The sequence below is a fragment of the Danio rerio genome, chromosome 20 (genome assembly GCF_052040795.2).
Source record: "Danio rerio strain M-AB ecotype USA chromosome 20, GRCz13ab, whole genome shotgun sequence".
NCBI classification, from domain to species: Eukaryota; Metazoa; Chordata; class Actinopteri; order Cypriniformes; family Danionidae; genus Danio; species Danio rerio.
Window position 1 is genome coordinate 34,728,904 of NC_141040.1, and position 19,753 is coordinate 34,748,656.

The window sequence follows — 19,753 nt, forward strand, 5'->3', positions numbered from 1 at the left end:
TATTTTTAAAAAATCAAACGCTGTTCAAACGGCTGCATTACCTTTTCATTCATTCAAGGTTTTTGTAGTACATGAATCATGGTTCAAAAAGCATTGTGTTAATAAGAAACAAGAGACTGTGGAAATCTGGACACGTCACATGTAATATTAGACCGCTTTTCTTGTATCTTCTAATATAAAAATCCAGCATTCCAGCAGACCTGAGAACAGCAGATGAGGGTGTTTCATGCACCTTCCAATGAATCATGACCAGTGTAATCCATATGCAAACACATAGGGAGTGTTTAAAACGTTGGGAGAAGGATTTGATCAGCGTGTTTGCTGTCGCTGCCCTGAGCAGGAGTTCTTGTTCTCTGGGTGGGGCCCGTTTTGCTTTGAATAGGGTCTCATCTCCTCTTTCACCTGCTTAATCACTTTAAGATTACTCATGAACATCTATGTGTGGAATTCTGCCCTGGGAGCTTTGGAGAACATCTAGTCCTGTGTTGTCTTTTAACATATTTTGGGGGTTAATTTGTACCCAGAAATGGGATTTCCTAACAAAATGTCCTAAAATGTAATTTGCCATACATATGTATGTAAAAAGTCAAACATATGTGTATATTATTTCTATTTAGGTTAAGTTGTAGACTTTAAAATAATAATGGAACTCTGTGTCCATTAGCTTTATTTAACACTGAAGAACAGTTCCAGTACTAATATCTGCAAATTAGAAAATATTCATCCACATATGACACCTCTGCTGACTTATAGCTTACTCTGCACAGAATTTGTACAAATCTGCAGATTTATTCAGAAAGATTTGGGAAATATTGTAACCAAAGACTTAAAACATGAAATAAATATTAAAAAAAACTTTGGAACTTTTACTTAATTTTAATAAAAATGTCAATGAATCAATTAAACAAAGCAAGTCTCCCATATAATATTTCTTCTAAAGACAGAAAATATTACTTTACAAACAGTAATCATATATGAATTTGCATATTAGTTAATAATAATACTGAAATAAATATAAAAGCTGAATTAATATATATTTACACACATTTAGACTTTCAATGATGGGCTAAAAAAATCTGCAGATTTCTGCGATTGCAAATTCTGTGTGGGCCTATTTCTGTCTTATCATTAAAAAGTATAAAGTGATGTACATAATAATATAAACAACATTTTAACTGAACAGTTGTAATGACACTGTAGCTTCTCATGCATTTTGATAAGCATTGGGTTCCACTGACTTTCATCGTTTTAAAAAACATTCATTTGAGACTTTCCAGAGAAAATTGAAAGCCACTTTTAGAAGCATATCATGCTGACTAAATGATGACAGAATTTCAGCTTTATGAACAACTCATTTAATAACACTCTGACTTCTGGATAATTGCCCTTAAGCACTGATCAGACTTTTGATCTATTACAATTATTAGGTGATATCTTTTAACTTTGATCTCCTCTGAAACCCCATCCCCATCTCTTTTTTTTTCTACACATGTGTCTCTTAATCTTTTATTTATACTCTTCTATTGAGTGGATAAACATCAAATAAACATTACTGTATCTATACTGAGGCTTTAGCCTGTAGTCTGGCCCCGGTTACCCTCCTCTCTCTCTATATCTCTCTCCTTTGGGATCACAGTAGTGTCTGCAGCTGGAGAGCAGGGGGATGAGTGGGGTTAATCAGCCCATGAAGGGCTGTGGTTTCTGTGGATCATTGGTCTGCTGGGATTCTTGGTCTGGAGCTTCTGAAGTCTTTGTCCTCCTCTGACAGGAAGGAAATTTGATAGCTTTCATAGTCTGATTTAAATGTCTGTTTGGAGAGTAGAATGATGTATATCTTTCTCTCACTTCTTTTTCTCTTGCTTACTCTTAAACACATTTGGTACATCGGTTCCTTAATCCCTTCTTTAACTTGTCCTTGTCCAGCACAGATTATCGTTAACTTTTCTTTGTATATTCCAAGCCTGTTTTTCGTCTTTTGAAACAAGTCCTTCATACAGTATGTACTTTGTGTTTATTCCGGTTTATTTGACTTTACAGGATGTCTGTTAATCCCTAAAATAATAACAAGCTTTAACTTTTCAGAATCTAAAAATATTAAACATTATAACATAATTAAGCTCACTTTACAAAAAGGTAAATATCTGTCCATAAGGAGCTATGGCTTTAAACTTTTTATAAATGGCATGTTCCTCTACAGATCATTAAGTGATAATGTGTAACAATGTTCAAGAAGCCTAGTCTGCTGTGATTTGAGCTTTGTGACATGTTGTGATTTTCTGCTGGAAGTAGAAAATCACTTTGGATACACTTTGGTCAAATAAGGATGGTCAAAAAACAATAATCAGATGGGCTGTGGCATTTAAATGATGCTCATCTGGTTCTAAGGGGCCAAAGTATGCAAACACATATCCTTCAGCAGCAGTAGCTGCCTGAACACTTGATAAAAGACAAATGGATCCATGCTTGGTTTGTTGTTTACACCAAATATTGACCCTAACATCTGAATGTTGCAGCAAAAATCTAGACTTTTTTCAATGATTTGTTGTGCTATTTTGGTGAGTTTAAGTTTCTCCTGTTTTGTCATTTTAAAACATCACAGAGGATTACAACAGAATTACATCGCACTGACTCACCAAGAAAAAAGAAAAGAAAACAAATACATATAAACTATACTATAAATTAGTACAATATTATAATTACTATGAAAACCATGAAATAAATAATCTTTTGTGATTAATAAATATCAAAATATGAATATATAAATTGTAAGCCAATTAAGTTGTAGCCACTGTTTGCTGTTCTGAGCGGACAAAAGTGGCTCCAATGTGCATTTTCTGTTGCTGTAGCCCATCTGCTTCAAGGTTAATCATGTTGTGCATTCATTGCTATTCTCCTTTAGCATCTGACATTAACAAGGCATTTTCACCCAGGGTACTACCTCTAAACTTTGTGGTAGTGTCACTATATGTATTAATTAATGGGCTATGGTTGATTGTGTGTACTTAATAAGGTAGCCGGTGATAGTGCTCGTTTATTGATTAATGGTGTTTTATGGACCTTTTGCAAGTAGATGCCAATTTGGTGCAAGTGAACAGGTTTTCAGGTTTTCATTTTTGCAGTTAATGTTTTTTATTTTTGCTCACTATAAGACTTTAAACAGACTGTATCTATATCCTTCACAGTCTTGTTTTCATTTGTATCAATTTACATATGCCCAGATCGAATGATTTTATTTCTTTAAATTTACATTTTTACATGAAGTCTTGAAATGTCTTCAAACTAATTGTAATAAATGTCTTCTGCAAAACATTTCAATAACTTTTGGTGCTGAAACAACTCTAACTTGCCTCATGTTGTGTTCATAAAAAACAACAACAAGACATTTCTCAAAATATAGGTGTCCACAAAAGAAAATAAACTATAGAAGGGAATAACACGAGGGTGAACCAGTAGTGGCAGGATTTGAATTCTTGGTTGAACTGTTCATAAAGACATTTATAAATGCTATGTACAAATATGTCTTACCAAATATAATGCATTTTTTAGCATTTATATGGCAAATGTAGGATTCTATTTGTATTTGCCTGGTTTGCCAGCAGAATAATTAGCCCACAAAGCAAATATATTTCTTTAAAATACTACATGAAGTTTACCTGAAAATGTAAAAATGCTAAAAGTTTTTAGTGAGAGTTAGGTTATGGGGAGGGCAAGACAGAATCTGTAGACATTTTTGTAATATCTGTGGAGAATGAAAAAAAAAGAAAATCTGCGGATTTACGCGGAATGATTTTATAAGCATCATAACTAAAAACTTAATATATGAAATAAAAAATAATACATTTTTAACTTTTAGTTAATGATTACAATGCAAATCCAATTAGATCTTATTTGGTAAAGCAAGTCTCTCAATATATCTACTAAAAGAACATTTTAATATGACTATTATTATATCACAACAATATTAGTGAAATTAATAAAAAAACTGAATAGATATTAATTTACACACATTTACACAAGTAAATGCATTCAGACACAATGATGGGAGAAAAATCTGCAGATTTCTGCATGCACAGATTCCGTGTGGGCTTAGTTTTAGGGCTAGTGTTAAGTTTAAAGAATATATTTTTGAATGTCAGTATGAAAAAAACAATACACTCTTGTAGTCTTAAACACATCGATGTACAAGTGAAAAAGTTGTTTGTAAGCATTCACATGTCCTAATTTGCCTGGGAGAACATGAGGAGGTGTGTGTGTGTGTGTGTGTGTGTGTGTGTGTGTGTGTGTGTGTGTGTGTGTGTGTGTGTGTGTGTGTGTGTGTGTGTGTGTGTGTGTGTGATTGTGTGTGTGTGTGTGTGTGTGTGTGATTGTGTGTGTGTGTATGTGTGTGTGTAATTGTGTTTGTGTGTGTATGTGTGTGTGGCGTTAACTAAAACAGCTTTTTTTCTCTGTCCTGCATAAATGGGGCCCACCTAGCAGCATGTATCCAGTTTAAGCATGTCTGAGCTCAGTATAGCTTATCCGTATATAATTTATATATGTATAGTATATCCTTTAACAGTAGCTGTCTGTAAAATTAACCCAAAACAAACTTCCCATAGCCTCGTAAGTGGTTCATTAGCACCTTCATCTTTTCACTTTTCTCCTGCCCTCAGTCCATCCCCCATTTTTCTGAGAAGCATATGGCGGCACACCCAGTCAGTCTTTCATGTGGTCTGAACCCCCAGCCCTCCCGCTGAAGACGTCTCCATATAGAGACAGAGATACAGGCGTGATGGTGGTGGCGGGGACAAGTCTGAGTGGATATGATTGGAGTGATTCCATATGTGCCATGCATAGCTCTGTAACAAGGAGGAGGATACGGTCTCACAGACCCACCTGGAATGCATCAGAGATACCAGTTATTTATAACGGTAGCCCTGTCTGCGTACTAGTTTGTAATTGCACGCATCCCACTGAATTGGCAACATGGATGGCAGAACGCACAACTGGGACCTTGAGTCTGATTTGAGTTTGTTTTATTTTTAATTACATTGATAGATTTTGTTATTCATTTGAGTTTGTTTTATTTTTAATTACATTGTTAGATTTTGTTATTCTACAGTAATGGTCATCATTTACTTTTTTTCGGTTCTTTAGTTAGCTTTTAAAAGGAAGCCAGTTCACATGGTTGCCATATTTGCAATTATTTCAGGCAGCTATCTTGGGCATGTAAGAACAACTCTGTTTACTTGAATGAGGAATTTCTGTAATCTTAAAAGCTGCTGGCCAAACTCATAATTAAATCACATATTTTAGCAGAAAAAAAGTGGTTTGTCCAGGCAATGGGCATATGCAGTCCCATTCACATCTTAGGACACTGGCTATTTCAGTGTGTACTGTTAGCTGCAGTAATGAGTTCATTTACCAATTGGCTATTGGTTGTTTTAATTGAAATGTGTGACTTATTCATATACTGCTAAAAATCTCAAAATGTACACTCTTTGGTTTTATCCTTTGTCTCACACCTAGACTTTTATTCCTTAAAAATGTAAATGTTTGAGACCAAACATAAAATACATAACGTTCTATATGTGAATTTTTTTAATGAATGTAGTTACTACACAAGTTCCAATCTGGTTGCAATTTTGAGTTTGTAAAAGTGTTTAAAATTGATCCAGATCTATAGTTTTTATACCATTTGTTAAAAATTAAAAGCTTTTATCAACATGGACGTCTGTTGTTTTTGCCATTTCACACATTTTCTAAAAAGACTTTGAAATAGTGGCCTAGTTCAGTGTTGATACCCTGTGGACAAGTGAGCAGTAAAAAATCACAAAGTATATGTGTGAATTGCACCTACATTTTAAGAATGGTTAGAAAATTAGGCAGTACATTAGCATTGCGTTCTGATGTTAACATTTATGTGACATAGGCTATTTCTGAAAACGTAGCCCAATATACATTTCTGGAGATCACAAATTATGTAGCCAGAAGTACATATGGCTCCATTTAGTCTTTAAAACGAACAAATTAGGTTGTGGGCATTATGATGCTTACCTCCGTATGGACGCATTTCCCGCTGTTACTAGTTTGTCCAGTTAACACGCCATGTACATCGTGGACTTGAAATGCAAAGAGGAGTTGACCATGACGATGGGGTTCGAGTCCGGTGAAGAACGGTTCCAGAACGGTCCAGGTTCCAAAAAATAAAATAAACAAACAAATAACAAGTTGGGGATGGGGTAAAATCTGAACACATAGTTTAACAATTAGGCTGGGGCTTTTCTTTTTCTAGACTGCTTTATAAAACTGAATGGGAAGTGGGTGATCGCTGGTCAATTGGTGCTTTTGAAAACACTATTGGTTGGGTTTAGGAAAGGAGGAGGGTGGGTCAGTCGATCAGTCAGTAATTCATTCATTCGTTCATTCATTCATTCATTCAGTCAGTCAGTCAGTCAGTTGACAACGGCTTCTGGTGGATTTACATGAGAACAGCAGGCGAAATGGCACTTGCACAAGAAATTTGTGATCCTAAATAGCAAACACAACGGCTTCTGGTGGATTTGCGAAAGCAAAAACTGCAAAATATTTACCGTCGGGGACGTATTTGGTGCTCTCCAGAAATGTATACAACGGTACGTTTTCAGAATGAGCCTGGGTTGAATTTATGACTGACACACAAATTCTATGAATCGGACTTTGGGTTTTAGTTGCAGCAGGTCAAAGAATTTGTTATTGAACAAACAAATCAAATACATAATGCTTGCACTCAGTTCATGGCACAATGATGTGACTTTCCATTCAATAAAATTGATTGCTTGATTGATTTAATTTGAAACCATATTGTCAGATTGTTAAGCCTAACTATTCATAATGTTGCACTCATCAACACTCAATAAGTTGAAACAATCCAAATATCAATCCAGTTAATTAGCTGTCTAAATATCTGTCCCGTGGTCCTGAAGGACAGGGACTCTGACTACATCAGTTACTCTCTAGGCTCCCATCATATCTAATGAATGCTGTTGATCTCTCACCTCTGTCCCAGAACTTGGTTGAACTCATTTCATATACACACACTTCCTTTCAGTATTCTGTCTATAAATAGCAGCTCATTCAGTTGAATTAAGGATGTGAGGTATTCATGGGGCAGTCACCTAATTTGAGACACTTCCACGCTATATTCTCTTTGACCTAGGACTGATGTGGGCTGGGCAGGCCAAAGTGACCCAGCGCTAGAGTTTGAGTTGGTCTATTTTTACATCCTTCAAGCCCACACCCTAAACTCTCCAAACGCTTGAAATTACACTCGGCTTTAAAATGTGGGTGAAGGAAGGTTGAATTTGGTGCTGGGTGGATGGAAGTGGGGTGAAGTTCAAACACTGTCTGCATTTTTCTGGGCCTCTTTCGTTCATCTCCCCCCTTTTTGGGACACACTGAATTCCTTTGTACGAAAACAAGGAGCGGCAGCCGTAGGGTCAGACATGCCACTGATCCTTTTGAGACCTCAGTTGCGCACACACACACACATACACACACACACAAACACACACACACACACACACACACACACACACACACACAATCGTCTGAGAGTCTCATGTCACTACTGATACCAAGGCTAAATGGGTAGTTCTCAGTTGTTTGGCCCCTGTCCAATATTTGGCACATAGAAGATACTTGACCTATTAACTGTAGTTCATTCTATCATTGTTCCCAATTTCAATTCTTATCGCATTGGGGCATCGGTTTTACATTTCTGTCTTGCTTGCCATTCATTTAGTGGAGTCTTAAATCTATAAAATTTCCCTGACGTGTTTTTAGGGATTGTAAATATCTGCCAGACACATTACAAACCTTTAGTAAACATGAAAAATAATGCATTGCACTCCAGCTTTTTAGAAAAATACAGTAATACCCAATAGATTTTTTTGTTGATTGATAAATATTGCTTCCAAAGCTCATAAAAAGGTTTATTAGCTATTAAATAATCATTAATAATATTTCTCTGTCTGATAAAGATTTTTTTAATGCTATAGGCCCACACGGAAGCTGCACGCGCAGAAATTAGCAGATTTTTAGCCCATCACTGAGTAATTATTTATTTGTGTAAATGTGTGTAAACTTATATTTATTCAGTTAAAATTAATTTCAGTAATATTATTGACTATTATGAACACTTTTATTTGATTTATGTACAATACAGTTTTTAAGGTAATATTTTCTGTCTTGTGGTAGATATATTATATGAGAGACTTGCTTTGTTTACCAAATAAGTGGATCTAATTGGATTTGCATTGTAAACATTAAATAAAAGTTATTAAAAGTATTATTTTTTTATTTCATATATTACGTTTTTTTTGTAATAATAGTCCCAAAATCATTCCACATAAATCCGCTGATGTTTTACAAAATTTTGCACAGAAACAGCTAAAAATATCCACAGATTCTGTCTGGCTCTAGCCATAACTGATAAATAAATGCATATATTGCTTATTCACTGGGAAATGGATACAAATATTCATTTTCAAAATGGGCTGTACTCAATTATGCTGAGCACTGTATTTAATTTAAGTGTAATCACATCTGTTTAAATAATCATGGCTCACAATTTTGAATTATGGATTTTACGTTATATGTTATCCATGTGTTTCAATTTTGTGTCTTTGTGCATCCGCTTCCCATGCAGCACCATTGCAGTAGTAAAGTCATAAACAAATGATCCTACAGTGGAATCCCTTGTTGTTTTGCGGGCGGTGATGGGATGAGATGAGATGAGCTGAGATGTGGAGTCTTCCCATGCTGTCTCTGGCCATAATTAGACCACAGGCACTCAGGACTGTGTGAGAGATGGTGCCATCCAGCATGTGGCAACACTTTTAGATTCCCCAAACCGTGACTCCGCTTTAATCAAACATTGTACTGCACACTATATTAATTTCTCAAGCACATTTCTTTCAAGGGCTTAACAAATATTCATGTAACTCAAGTTTTTTTTTAAAGCAGTTCATTAAAATAATAAATCATGAATGTTATAAGTTTGTGAATATGACTACACTTGTCATGCTGTTTGGAAAGATTATGTAAAGATAAATATAATAAAACATGCTTGGATAGCTGAATACGAGTATGGCCTAGGTCATGTTCAATATAGTTACACTGTAAAAAATTGCTGTAAAATTTACAGTATTGTGCTGTAAAACTACAGCACAGTTGTAATTGTTAATTTACAGTGCACTTGTACATTTTGCAACATAATCTCACGGCAGTTGGTAACTTTGTGATTTAGTGGCTAATTCATATGAATTTGTATGATCACATTCGTAGAATTTAGTACAATTTGCTCATCCCCCAATGACAGTTGGGTTTTGTGGTGGGGTTGGGTGCCACATCTCTTATTTAAAATTGTACATTTTCGTACGACTGAAACTGAATTTGTACGAATTAGCCACTAAACTGACAAAACTTAAAATAGTTATGTTTCCTTGTGAGATCAGGTTGACATTTTGCCAGTAGTCCTGTAAAAATTGCCAGTGACATTGTTAAATTTATAAGCGCGTTGCAAATTATTAATTACAATTGAGCTGTAAAACTACAACACAACTGTAATTGTTAATTGACAGTGCACTTACAGTAAATTTTACAGCAACTTTTAGTGTACATTTTCTCTCTACGTTCTTCTCCACTGTAGAGAAAAGTTTTAAAAAGAAAAGATATTCAAAGGGTGCTTTCACGCTGGCAGCTTAGTACAAAAAAGCGGCAGTTCACATGAAAAACTGGTAATTTGCAACTTGTCATGCAAACTCAGCAGCACAGAGACTGCCTGTTAAAGATGGTCTGAGTCTGGTTGCACTGAATCTGTGGCTTGTCTGAGTGTGAGAGCAACTTGGATTTATTTTAAGGTATTAAAGTAAAAAGAGCTGAGGAAAACACCTGTAGTCTGATGATTTACCTTGGGTATGAATGAGAGTGAACATGCAGGGTAATCCTGCAGAGTGAGGGCGGTCAGTGAAAGAAATGAGTAGCTTGTCATCAGCTTTTTCCTCAGAAGAGTCTGTTTCATGTGAGGCAATTCTCAACTCAATTCTCACAACTTAATTTGACCCAATGAATATAGATTTAATACAAATGCTTTTGATATTTGTAAAAAGAACAGAAGTACATTAGAATTACAAAGTAATCAGCTTGAATTATTATTTAAAATTAGCTACAGACATTTATATTAAATGTATGGGTACATTAAACAGAACCCACCTCTCTTCTTAAATGCATACAATAAACATTTTTTCAGGCATTTTTTAGAATTCTGTGTAATGCCTTAAACATCATTAAATACCACACTTTTTAAATATACTGTTAAGATTTCAATAATCTAAGATATACCCGTAGTCAGCATGTAGAAGATGATGGTCTATCTAAACCAGTCAAAATCTTTAGAGCTTTTGAGCAGATTTGGTAATGGGGTCCAGTTGTTTTTCACTGATTATTTTCTCTTTTTAGGAAGGTGTTTTTAAAAGTACAGTTTAGTGGCCGCTCATTGAGAGTCTTTATTATTATTATGTATGGGTCCTGTGTAGTCACTGAAACATTTCCATTGCACAAAACCTTCTTTATATTAGAAATAAAATGGTTCTGCTTTGGCATCAAAGAAAAGTTAAATATTGGAACCTTTTTTTTTTAACTTTCCGTGGCCATAGCTAATGTGACCCAAAAACCCCAGTAATTGATGGGACAGAACCTCTCATTAAACATTTTACTTCTGTGCTAATTCCACTTTTCCTGCAATTAGCTCAAAAACCTTTACCAAACCGCAAGATCCAGTGCTTTTTTGAGAGCTAAGTGTCCACTTGTGTCTTTCTGAAGGAGCCTCTCCAAACAACTCCATTTTCCTTTGTTGGTTTGTTTGAGGCAAATTACATTATGAGCTCCATCACCCTCTTCAGCCGTTTTCGGATGTTTAAGCGTCACTCGCCTAGCAACCGCAAGCCTCTTCAGATGGTGCGGCATCTCCCTGGCAACCTGCCTGGCAGGGGTCACCACGGTCAGGCTTCTGTGAACCCCCCTCCAACTCTTCCCCATGCAAGGCGGGCCCTTTGCATTGGGGTGTGTGTGCGTTTAGTGCACGTGTGCTGTGGTGTGGAGGAGGTGTGTGCTTGTGTATGGAGCAGAGGAGTGGGGAAGTGTGAGTGTTTGTGGAGCTCAGGAAGAATAAACGGACACGGTCATGCCTGTCAAAGGGATCAGTTTCTGGGGCCACAGGAAGAGGAAAAGCCCCTACTCAGGTAGAGTCAGTGAAGGAGTGAATGAGATTGTGTGTTTGTTTTCTTTCTAATGGTTCGTAACTTAACCGAGTACTTAAGCTGTGTGTTTTGAGGGTGGTTAAATGAAAATAAAAGAATGTTTTAACCTCTAAAATGAATATTTATACAGTGATTTTACTATTTCTGTTCATTATTCTGTTGATGCCTAAATTAATAATCATTATGCAGTCTATCTGTATCATGCATTATAGTTATATTGTTGTAAATTTGCTATTCATTTTGTTTAGCCTGAACTGTCATTGTTTTTAAACTTTTGCTTAGTCATTTTTCAGTTTTTGTCATCATTATTATCCACTTACATTTGTTTTGTGTTATATCACAAAATCTTGCACTCTTTTATTTATAATATTTCTACACTTTTTGATGCTGTCCTGCAGATGTGGATTTCTGCACCTCACTGAGTGTCACAGACTCCATCTCTTCTTTGTCCGTGACTCCTCCTCTTTCTCTTGATTGACAGCTGAGACCTCATAGTGCAGTTCTATGAAGTACAAATTAGATGTTACTATTCTGTCTGAAGGTTAGACTCCAATTGTTCACTACCAATGCAGTCTTTTATTATTGTTGGAGAGGTAGATATTTTGGTCAAATTTGTTTTGCTGACTCACAAAGGCCTTTAATAAAGGTTAAACAGAATTGTGGACATACCTTGAGATGTATGAAGTTTATTTTGTATGGTAATTCAACTACATACCATCTTGGGGTTTTATTAACTCATGATTGAACACAGACACATAGACACACACAGCATAGATACCCCTCCTCCAATGGCACAGATTTTTGGCAGTGTTCATTATCAGGTCTGAATGTCCAACTGTGTCTCGAAAAAGTGTTAGATTTGCTTGAATCTAATTTGCTTTTAATTGGTGCAGACGTGCCACAAGGTGAATTCTAAATGTAATATAATTGGCTGCAACTAAATGACTAAACTATTCATTTATTTAGAAGTGTTATTTTAATTATTTATTAACTTATTTTGATCATGCCACTGGGGAAAATGTAAAAAAAAGACTAGTGTAATTCATAAGCCTGACACACATCATACAAAATATAGAATATTCAGATTATTTGCTGAGGAAATCCATTATATCAAACCCAATTCAGCTATTATTATGATTTTGTGGCAGAAAAAAAATAACGATTAGAAAATCTGACATGAACCAGCTGATTTCTACATTTAGTTTACACAGGTCAGACTTTTTTTGATACTTCCAACAGACTTCCCAAGAATACACACAATTGCATTCCCACATATCCCAACACCTAGCAGTATAGACTTGATCATCAATATGTGTGTGTGTGTATGTATATATATATATGTGTATGTATATATATATATATATATATATATATATATATATATATATATATATATATATATATATATATATATATATATATATATATATATATATATATATATATATATATATATATATATAATTTACTCTCTCCAATGAATGAATCTATCCTAAATAAGAATAAGATGGACTGGGAATCAGAACTTCAATAGAATCTCTAAAGATTTCTGAGAGGTGGCCTTAAGTGCTGTGAATTCGTCATCTAGTTGCGCTAGAGGTCCTACACTATAGCAAAGAAAAAACTCTCAAAGCTCTATCCTGACAAATTAGATTACAAATGTAATAGGTGTTCACAGACCCCAGGCAAACTTGGTCATGCCCCAAATTGTCTGAATTCAAGGCAGTCTCAGACATATTGGGCATTAATCTAAACCCAAACCCTCATATTGCTGTTTTTGGGAAGCCCTCAGATGATTTTCATGTCACAAACATTTAAAATAATATCATCGTCTTTTCCTCCCTTGTTGTTTGTAAGAGAATTCACTTAATGTGAAAATCACTCCAACCACCCTGAATCAAAGTCTGGTTGCACGACATGTTAAATCTTCTGAAATTGGAAAAGATTAAGTTCTCTTTCAGAGGCTCATCTCATAAGTTTTGTACTCATTGGAGGCCACTACTAAATAATTTTGATGATTTAACACCTATTGCAGTGATTATTTAAGAAATTATTTTATGGTCAGAATTAGCTCTCACTTTTGCATTTTTACTCCGGTATTGTCATGCCCTAAACTAGACTCATTGGACCAACCTCAGAACAACTAAAATCACAATAACCAAGAAGTAGGTAGCACATTATTGTTAATGTAACTGTTTATTTTCTTTTCTTATTTATTTATTTAATTACTGATTTGATTTACTTGTTTACTTTTTTAATTTACTGTGCCCCGTTTTGTATTATTAGTGATTTATTTACTTACTTTTAATTACATATATATATATATATATATATATATATATATATATATATATATATATATATATATATATATATATATATATGTGTGTGTGTGTGTGTGTGTGTGTGTGTGTGTGTATGTGTATGTATGTATGTATGTATGTATGTATGTATGTATGTATGTATGTGTATGTGTATATTTTTTTCTTTTTCACTCTGTCATCTGTAATATGTTTTACAATGAGACTGGCTGTGTATGTGGGGGATATAAAAGTGTTCAAAAGTAAAAAAGCAGAAATTGGACATTTGTATACAACGAATGCTATTCTCTTGATTAAATAAAGTTTACAAAAATATAAAAGGGATAGGTACCCAGAAATGTAAGGTCGCTGTTAATTCGTTAATCCTTAGACCATAAAGTTGCACTTCACTTTTTTCTGCAGTAGAAATTAGCTTGTTTAGCTGAAACTGGTGATTCATAAAATACAAATCAATGACGTTTTAGTAAAAAGAAAAACAGAAGTAATGACTGTGACTACTGATCATAAGACGTGACCTATTGTTTATCAAAAAGGCACATAACTGTTGTACTTATCCTGTGTGCTGCAACCTATATAAAATTAAATTAAGACAGTGTTCTATCCAGGCCAAATCTCAACCCAGGTCATTTACCAAGGTGTCTTCCACAAACTGATTATTTTGCTCTATATGTGGCCAATTTTGGCTATTGACTTACTTATTGACGACAACAGTTCTAGTCAAAGTCTTTTTTTTATAGTCTACTGAATAAAACAATTCACCTATATCTCGGTTGACCTGAGGTTGAGTTCAAAACATTTTATCTGAAATAGTCTAATCACAAGTAGGCATAGGAGTTGTATAGTGCTACGAGGTATAAACAATACATTTTAAATGATTATTAAGTCATAATCTAGACATGTGGCCTTTTATGACATAACAACAACCTTAATTGTTTAAAATGGTTTCAAAAGAGCACTCACTACTTAGCACAATATAACACAAATAAGACGCATCATTATTTGTGTAGAGTTAATTGATGTATCAGCTTTTGTTCTTTATTTGTTTTACTTTGCTAATGAGTCTCTTTTGTCTCTTTTCTTTCCCTCATTGCTGCTGTTCCTGATCTGTTATGCATTTCTCCTGTTGTAGGTAAGTCTTAAAGTTAATATTTTTTTTACATTTAGACATCTGAACATAGTACAATAACTTATCTTCTTAAGGATCCATTAAATAAATTTGCAGAAAAATATTTACTAAAACTGAACTCACTCATTATGTCTAATCACATGGGCAGAGAATATGCTTTGACTCATTGCATTCTTCTTTTAATAGCCATGTTTCTATTAGTAGTGTTCATTCATTCATTCATTCATTCATTTTCTTTTCGGCTTAGTCCCATTATTAATCAGGGGTCACAACAGTGGAATGAACTGCCAACTTATCCAGCATATGTTATACGCAGCTGCTTCCAGCTGCAACCCATCACTGGGAAACATCCACACACACTCATTCACACTAATACGCTACGGACAATTTAGCTTACCCAATTCCCCTAAAACGCATGTCTTTGGACTGTGGGGGAAAGCGGAGCACCAGGAGGAAACCTACGCGTACACGGGGAGAACATAAAAACTCCTCACAGAAACGCCAACTGATCCAGGCGAGGCTCAAACCAGCGACCTTCTTGCTGTGTGGCGAACATGCTACCCACTGCACCACCATGCAGCCCTATTCATAGTTTCAAATTGTGTTTTTACAAATAATATATATATTTATGAAATTATCATAAATATTAAATCATTTGCAAATAAATCACTCATTCTGGAAACTTTGAAACCTTTGTTTATGCAACTGAGGATTTCACAGTAGCAAATATTCCTACATAATTTCCTTTGTCAGTTTGATGAGACTTTGCTCAGGATTTTTCAGTTTTTTAGAATGATTAAAAACACTTGAGATTGGCACTTTGATTAGTTCACTGCCTGGTTAGTCCAGTCGGGATTTATTCAATGATTGTGTTTCTATCATTTGTATATATCTTTTTCTGATTAAATAAAATAATCTTCCTCAATAGACTGCATTCATATTTTATGCACATCTTAGAATGTTGCATAATCTTATTATTTACCATCAGTATATTTATTAATCCATTTATTTTATTTTTCCCCCATAATTTAATGAACTAAAACACTAATGACAGTTTCAAAAGATCATTGTAAAAATCATTGATCTCAAATCTGGAAGTCAACTTATTGACCTTATTCTTCAGGTAAGAGCGATACAGGTTCAGTCATTGAAAAACTATTGGTTTGAGACATTCGGTTTCCTTCACTTCTATTGATTTTTAGCCATAAAAACAGCTTGTTATGCTGCTCGATGTTGCAAACTTGTATTTTTTAATTGTATGTATATATTTATTGATCTATTTATTTATTTTTTGTGTATTGATAACTTTTTTTGTAGAACAAGGAGCAACTGAAAACAGCTTACCTACACATTGTAGAATTAGATCAATATTTGAAAAGCATTATTTGATAGACTGTAAAAAATGCTGGGTTACACACAATTCCTTAATGTTGTCCCATCACAATTCGGTTAAGTTAACTGAATAATTTTTACAAATTTAAGTGAATTGAACATAAAACAATTAAGTTGTCCCCCCCAAAAACTTAAGAATTGTGTTGTTTCTAATTTGAGGTAAGTTTAAACAAGCAGCATAAGTTATTTTTTGAGTGTTCAAATTAGCATCCAAGGCTTTGCTGTCTTTTTTAAACTTCACAATTTAACAAGTTGTAATAGTTTTAATGGTTAATAGTCTTTTTTTGTGGCAGAGCAAGCACTGAAGAGAGATTGCGACTGATGCGAATGATGTAATGAAAGTTAATCCCTGCTAACATATATCACATGACACGACCCCTGTTCCACAGCTCTCTGTGAGTGTAAAACCGGAAATAAGCCCTTATTCCTGGAGCTCACAGGTCACGGTGTGCACGATGAGGCCTGTTGTCCGTGTAGCTGCTCGGATGATTTACACCCTGCTGCTAAACCTTCAGGCAGGGCAGAGCACCAGGATGAACTCAAACTGGCTTTGGAATGGCAAAATGTCCTCAGGGAAAGGCCCATCATGGGGGAAAACAGTGTGTTTGGGATGGAACTTGCTGTGTTGATGTTTGTTTGTGTGAGATGAATGCCTTTAAAGCATTGGTCCCCAACCTTTTTCTAACTGCGGGCCGGTCAACGCTTCACAATTTTACTGCGGACCGGGAGGTTGAAATAATAATAATAATAATAAACATGAATCCACTGTGTACTCATATGGAACTTTATTAGTACATTGCCCCAACTTTACAATGCTATTATGACATTAGGAAGTAATAACTTTATTAACACATTGCTCCAACAATATAACATATTATAACATTAAAAACTGTCCATAACGCTTAATCAATGGGAGCTCTGAGCTTGTTTCTTTGCAACGCGATGGTCCCATCTGAGGCTAATGGCAGAAGGAAGATTGCGTGTGCACGTCTAGAACGTGCTGACGTGAGACGTCTGCTTTAGCCAATTAGAACAGTCAGACGCATTCACGACACGTCCACGCGGTTTATGAGAACAAAAGCCTTTAAATATTTTTCCGGACACATTTAGCTGCTAGAAATTAGGCAGATAACGTTTATATGTTCATCTTAATGCCAACCGTGTAAATATTATCGATAAGATGCTTATGATAAGCTGTTTTTTGTTTACCTTCAAGCTTTGCTGTGCCCGTGAAACAGCCCGTGAGCGCCAGCACACACACGTCATGTTCATGTGAACGAAAGGGTTTCGAAAGTGTTTCTCTATATGTTTTAATCGAAGTTGTTCACAATACTGATCCATCCACAGAGTTTGTGTTGTAGTCAAATGTTTACAAATACAAGCGCAGCCGTTTAGAGCTCATTTCTGGTTAATGATGTCAGAATTACCGGTATTTTGGAATGGATGTGTGAATGGTCTTTTCCAGAAAAATTCCATAACATCCTCACCTGTGTGAACAGCGCTTTTTTGAATTTACCGGTAAAGTAATTCCAGACATTTTCCATATATTTACCGGTATCACTGTTTGAAAGGGGCTATTGACACCCGAAGTGTGTTGCTTATGTCCTGTCGACTCATTTGCCTTGTTTTGGTGGCTGTCACTGCAGAAAACCCTGCTTCACTCAGATAGGATGTTGGAAATGGCAACAGGGTTTTCAGAGCTGTGTTAGCGATCTCTGGGTATTCTGCCATGACTTTAATCCAGAACACCAGCAGAGTAGTTGTCTCGAACACTGTTTTAAGGCCGCCGTCATTTGCGATCTCCAGCAGTTGGTCTTCTTCTTGCACGGACATGCTGGATTCAGCTGGTTTGTTGACAAAGGGGTCACATATCCTTGGCCGTTTGTGGGTCCTTTGAGGTTGGGAAGTAGCACTCAAACTCCTTTAACAGTGAAGACTGGTGATCATGCACCAGCTTGGTGAGTGAGGGCGCAGGCTCAGTCTCACACAAAATCCCCGCTAATGTTTGAAAAATGTCCAATAGGCCTCTGTACACGCGCCGTCCCCACAAATCCATTCTTGTGTGGCCCGGTACTGATTGATTCACGCCGGTCCGCGGCCCAGGGCTTGGGACCACTGCTTTAAAGGATCTTGAGCTGTTATTACAGTCATTCAATATTGAGGTTTAATCAGCCAGTCTAATTATTAGAGCAGCTCGCCTGAGAGAAAGTGTGAGGTTTGGTGTAAAAGGATCCAGGTATGAGGTCATAATGAGAAAGTGAAGCTTGTGCCCCTTGTGTGTGAACACCTTCTGGCTTGTTTCATTCCCCGTGTGTTTCGTCCCGTGGGTTATTAACTCTCATATTTTAGTGTTCACATTATTGCTTCTTGTTCTTGCCGGAGGAGAGAGAAGAGTATTCATGTCCAGTTTCACTCTCGCTCTTCTTTCTTCTCATTCCCTTTTTTAAAACTATTTATTTGCTTTTCTCTCCGATGGAAATAATGGGATGGGAAAAGGAATCCTGCTTTTTTTCTTGCAAGTTGTTTTGATTTTGTCCTGTACTCTGCTCTTCAGAAGTTTTGAGTTTGAATTTTTTTCAAATGTTTTCAAAAAAACATTTTACGCTCAACATATCTATCATATGCATTAATATAATAATAATAATAATAATAATAATAATTTTTTTTACATTATTATAGCGCTTTTCTGGATGCTCAAATTGCTATACACATTTTTAATCTCCTCTTTCACCACCAGTGTGCAGTATCCACCTGGATGAATCGACGGCACACCACACACCAGCTGATTGGTAGTGAGAAGATGAAGCCAATTATGATATGGGGAGGGTTAGGAGGCCATGATCAACAGAGGCCAGTGAGCAAATTTGGCAAGGATGCCGGGGTTAAACCCCTATTTTTTTTTCGAAGGACATCCTGGGATTTTTAATGACCACAGAGAGTCAGGATCTCGGTTAAACGTCTCATTCAAAAGGCAGCACTCACTGAACAATATAGAGTCCCCATCAATATACTGGGGCATTAGGACCCACTCAGACCGCAGGTTGAGCAACCCCTGCTGGTTTCACCAACACCACTTCTGGCAGCAACTTAGCTTTCCCATGTGGTCTCTGATCACATGCTTAGCTTCAGTGGGCGACAGTATGAAAGTTGCAGAGAGTTGCGGCTAGTTGCCGGCCAGAATATATGACAGAATAATTTAAAACAATAATATACTGAAACCAAAAAGTGTGTTTTTTATTTATATATTAGAATTATTAGCCTTCCTGAATTATTAGCCCCCTATATATTCTTCCCCAATTTTATTTATTTAATCTTTTACGGAATAAAGATTTCTTTAACACATTTCCATACATAACAGTTTTAACAACTTGTTTCTAATAGCTGGTTATTTTCTTTGCCATGATAATATATATATATATATATATATATATATATATATATATATATATATATATATATATATATATATATATATATATATATATATATATATATTACTAGATATTTTTCAAGATGCTAGTATTTAGCTTAAAGTGATATTTAAAAACTTAGGCAATTAATTAGGTTAATTAGGCAAGTTAGTGTAATTAGGCTAATAATTGTAAAATGATGGTTTGTTCTGTAGACAATCTGAA

At 35.5% G+C, this 19,753-nt stretch overlaps 1 protein-coding gene across 3 annotated transcripts in view; it reads left to right on the plus strand.

Annotated features, from left to right (window-relative positions):
* Nucleotides 1–19,753, plus strand: part of nhsl1b (NHS-like 1b) — a 165,736-nt gene that overhangs the window by 29,182 nt on the left and 116,801 nt on the right. The window contains exon 1 of one of the 3 annotated variants that reach the window (XM_087298332.1): nucleotides 11,097–11,261. The exons of the other annotated variants lie outside the window; for them this stretch is intronic. Coding sequence (XP_087154458.1) covers nucleotides 11,204–11,261 — 58 coding nt within the window. The 5' untranslated portion in view covers nucleotides 11,097–11,203. Of the gene's footprint in view, nucleotides 1–11,096; nucleotides 11,262–19,753 lie in introns of those variants that run through there. 3 annotated transcript variants of the gene reach the window in all.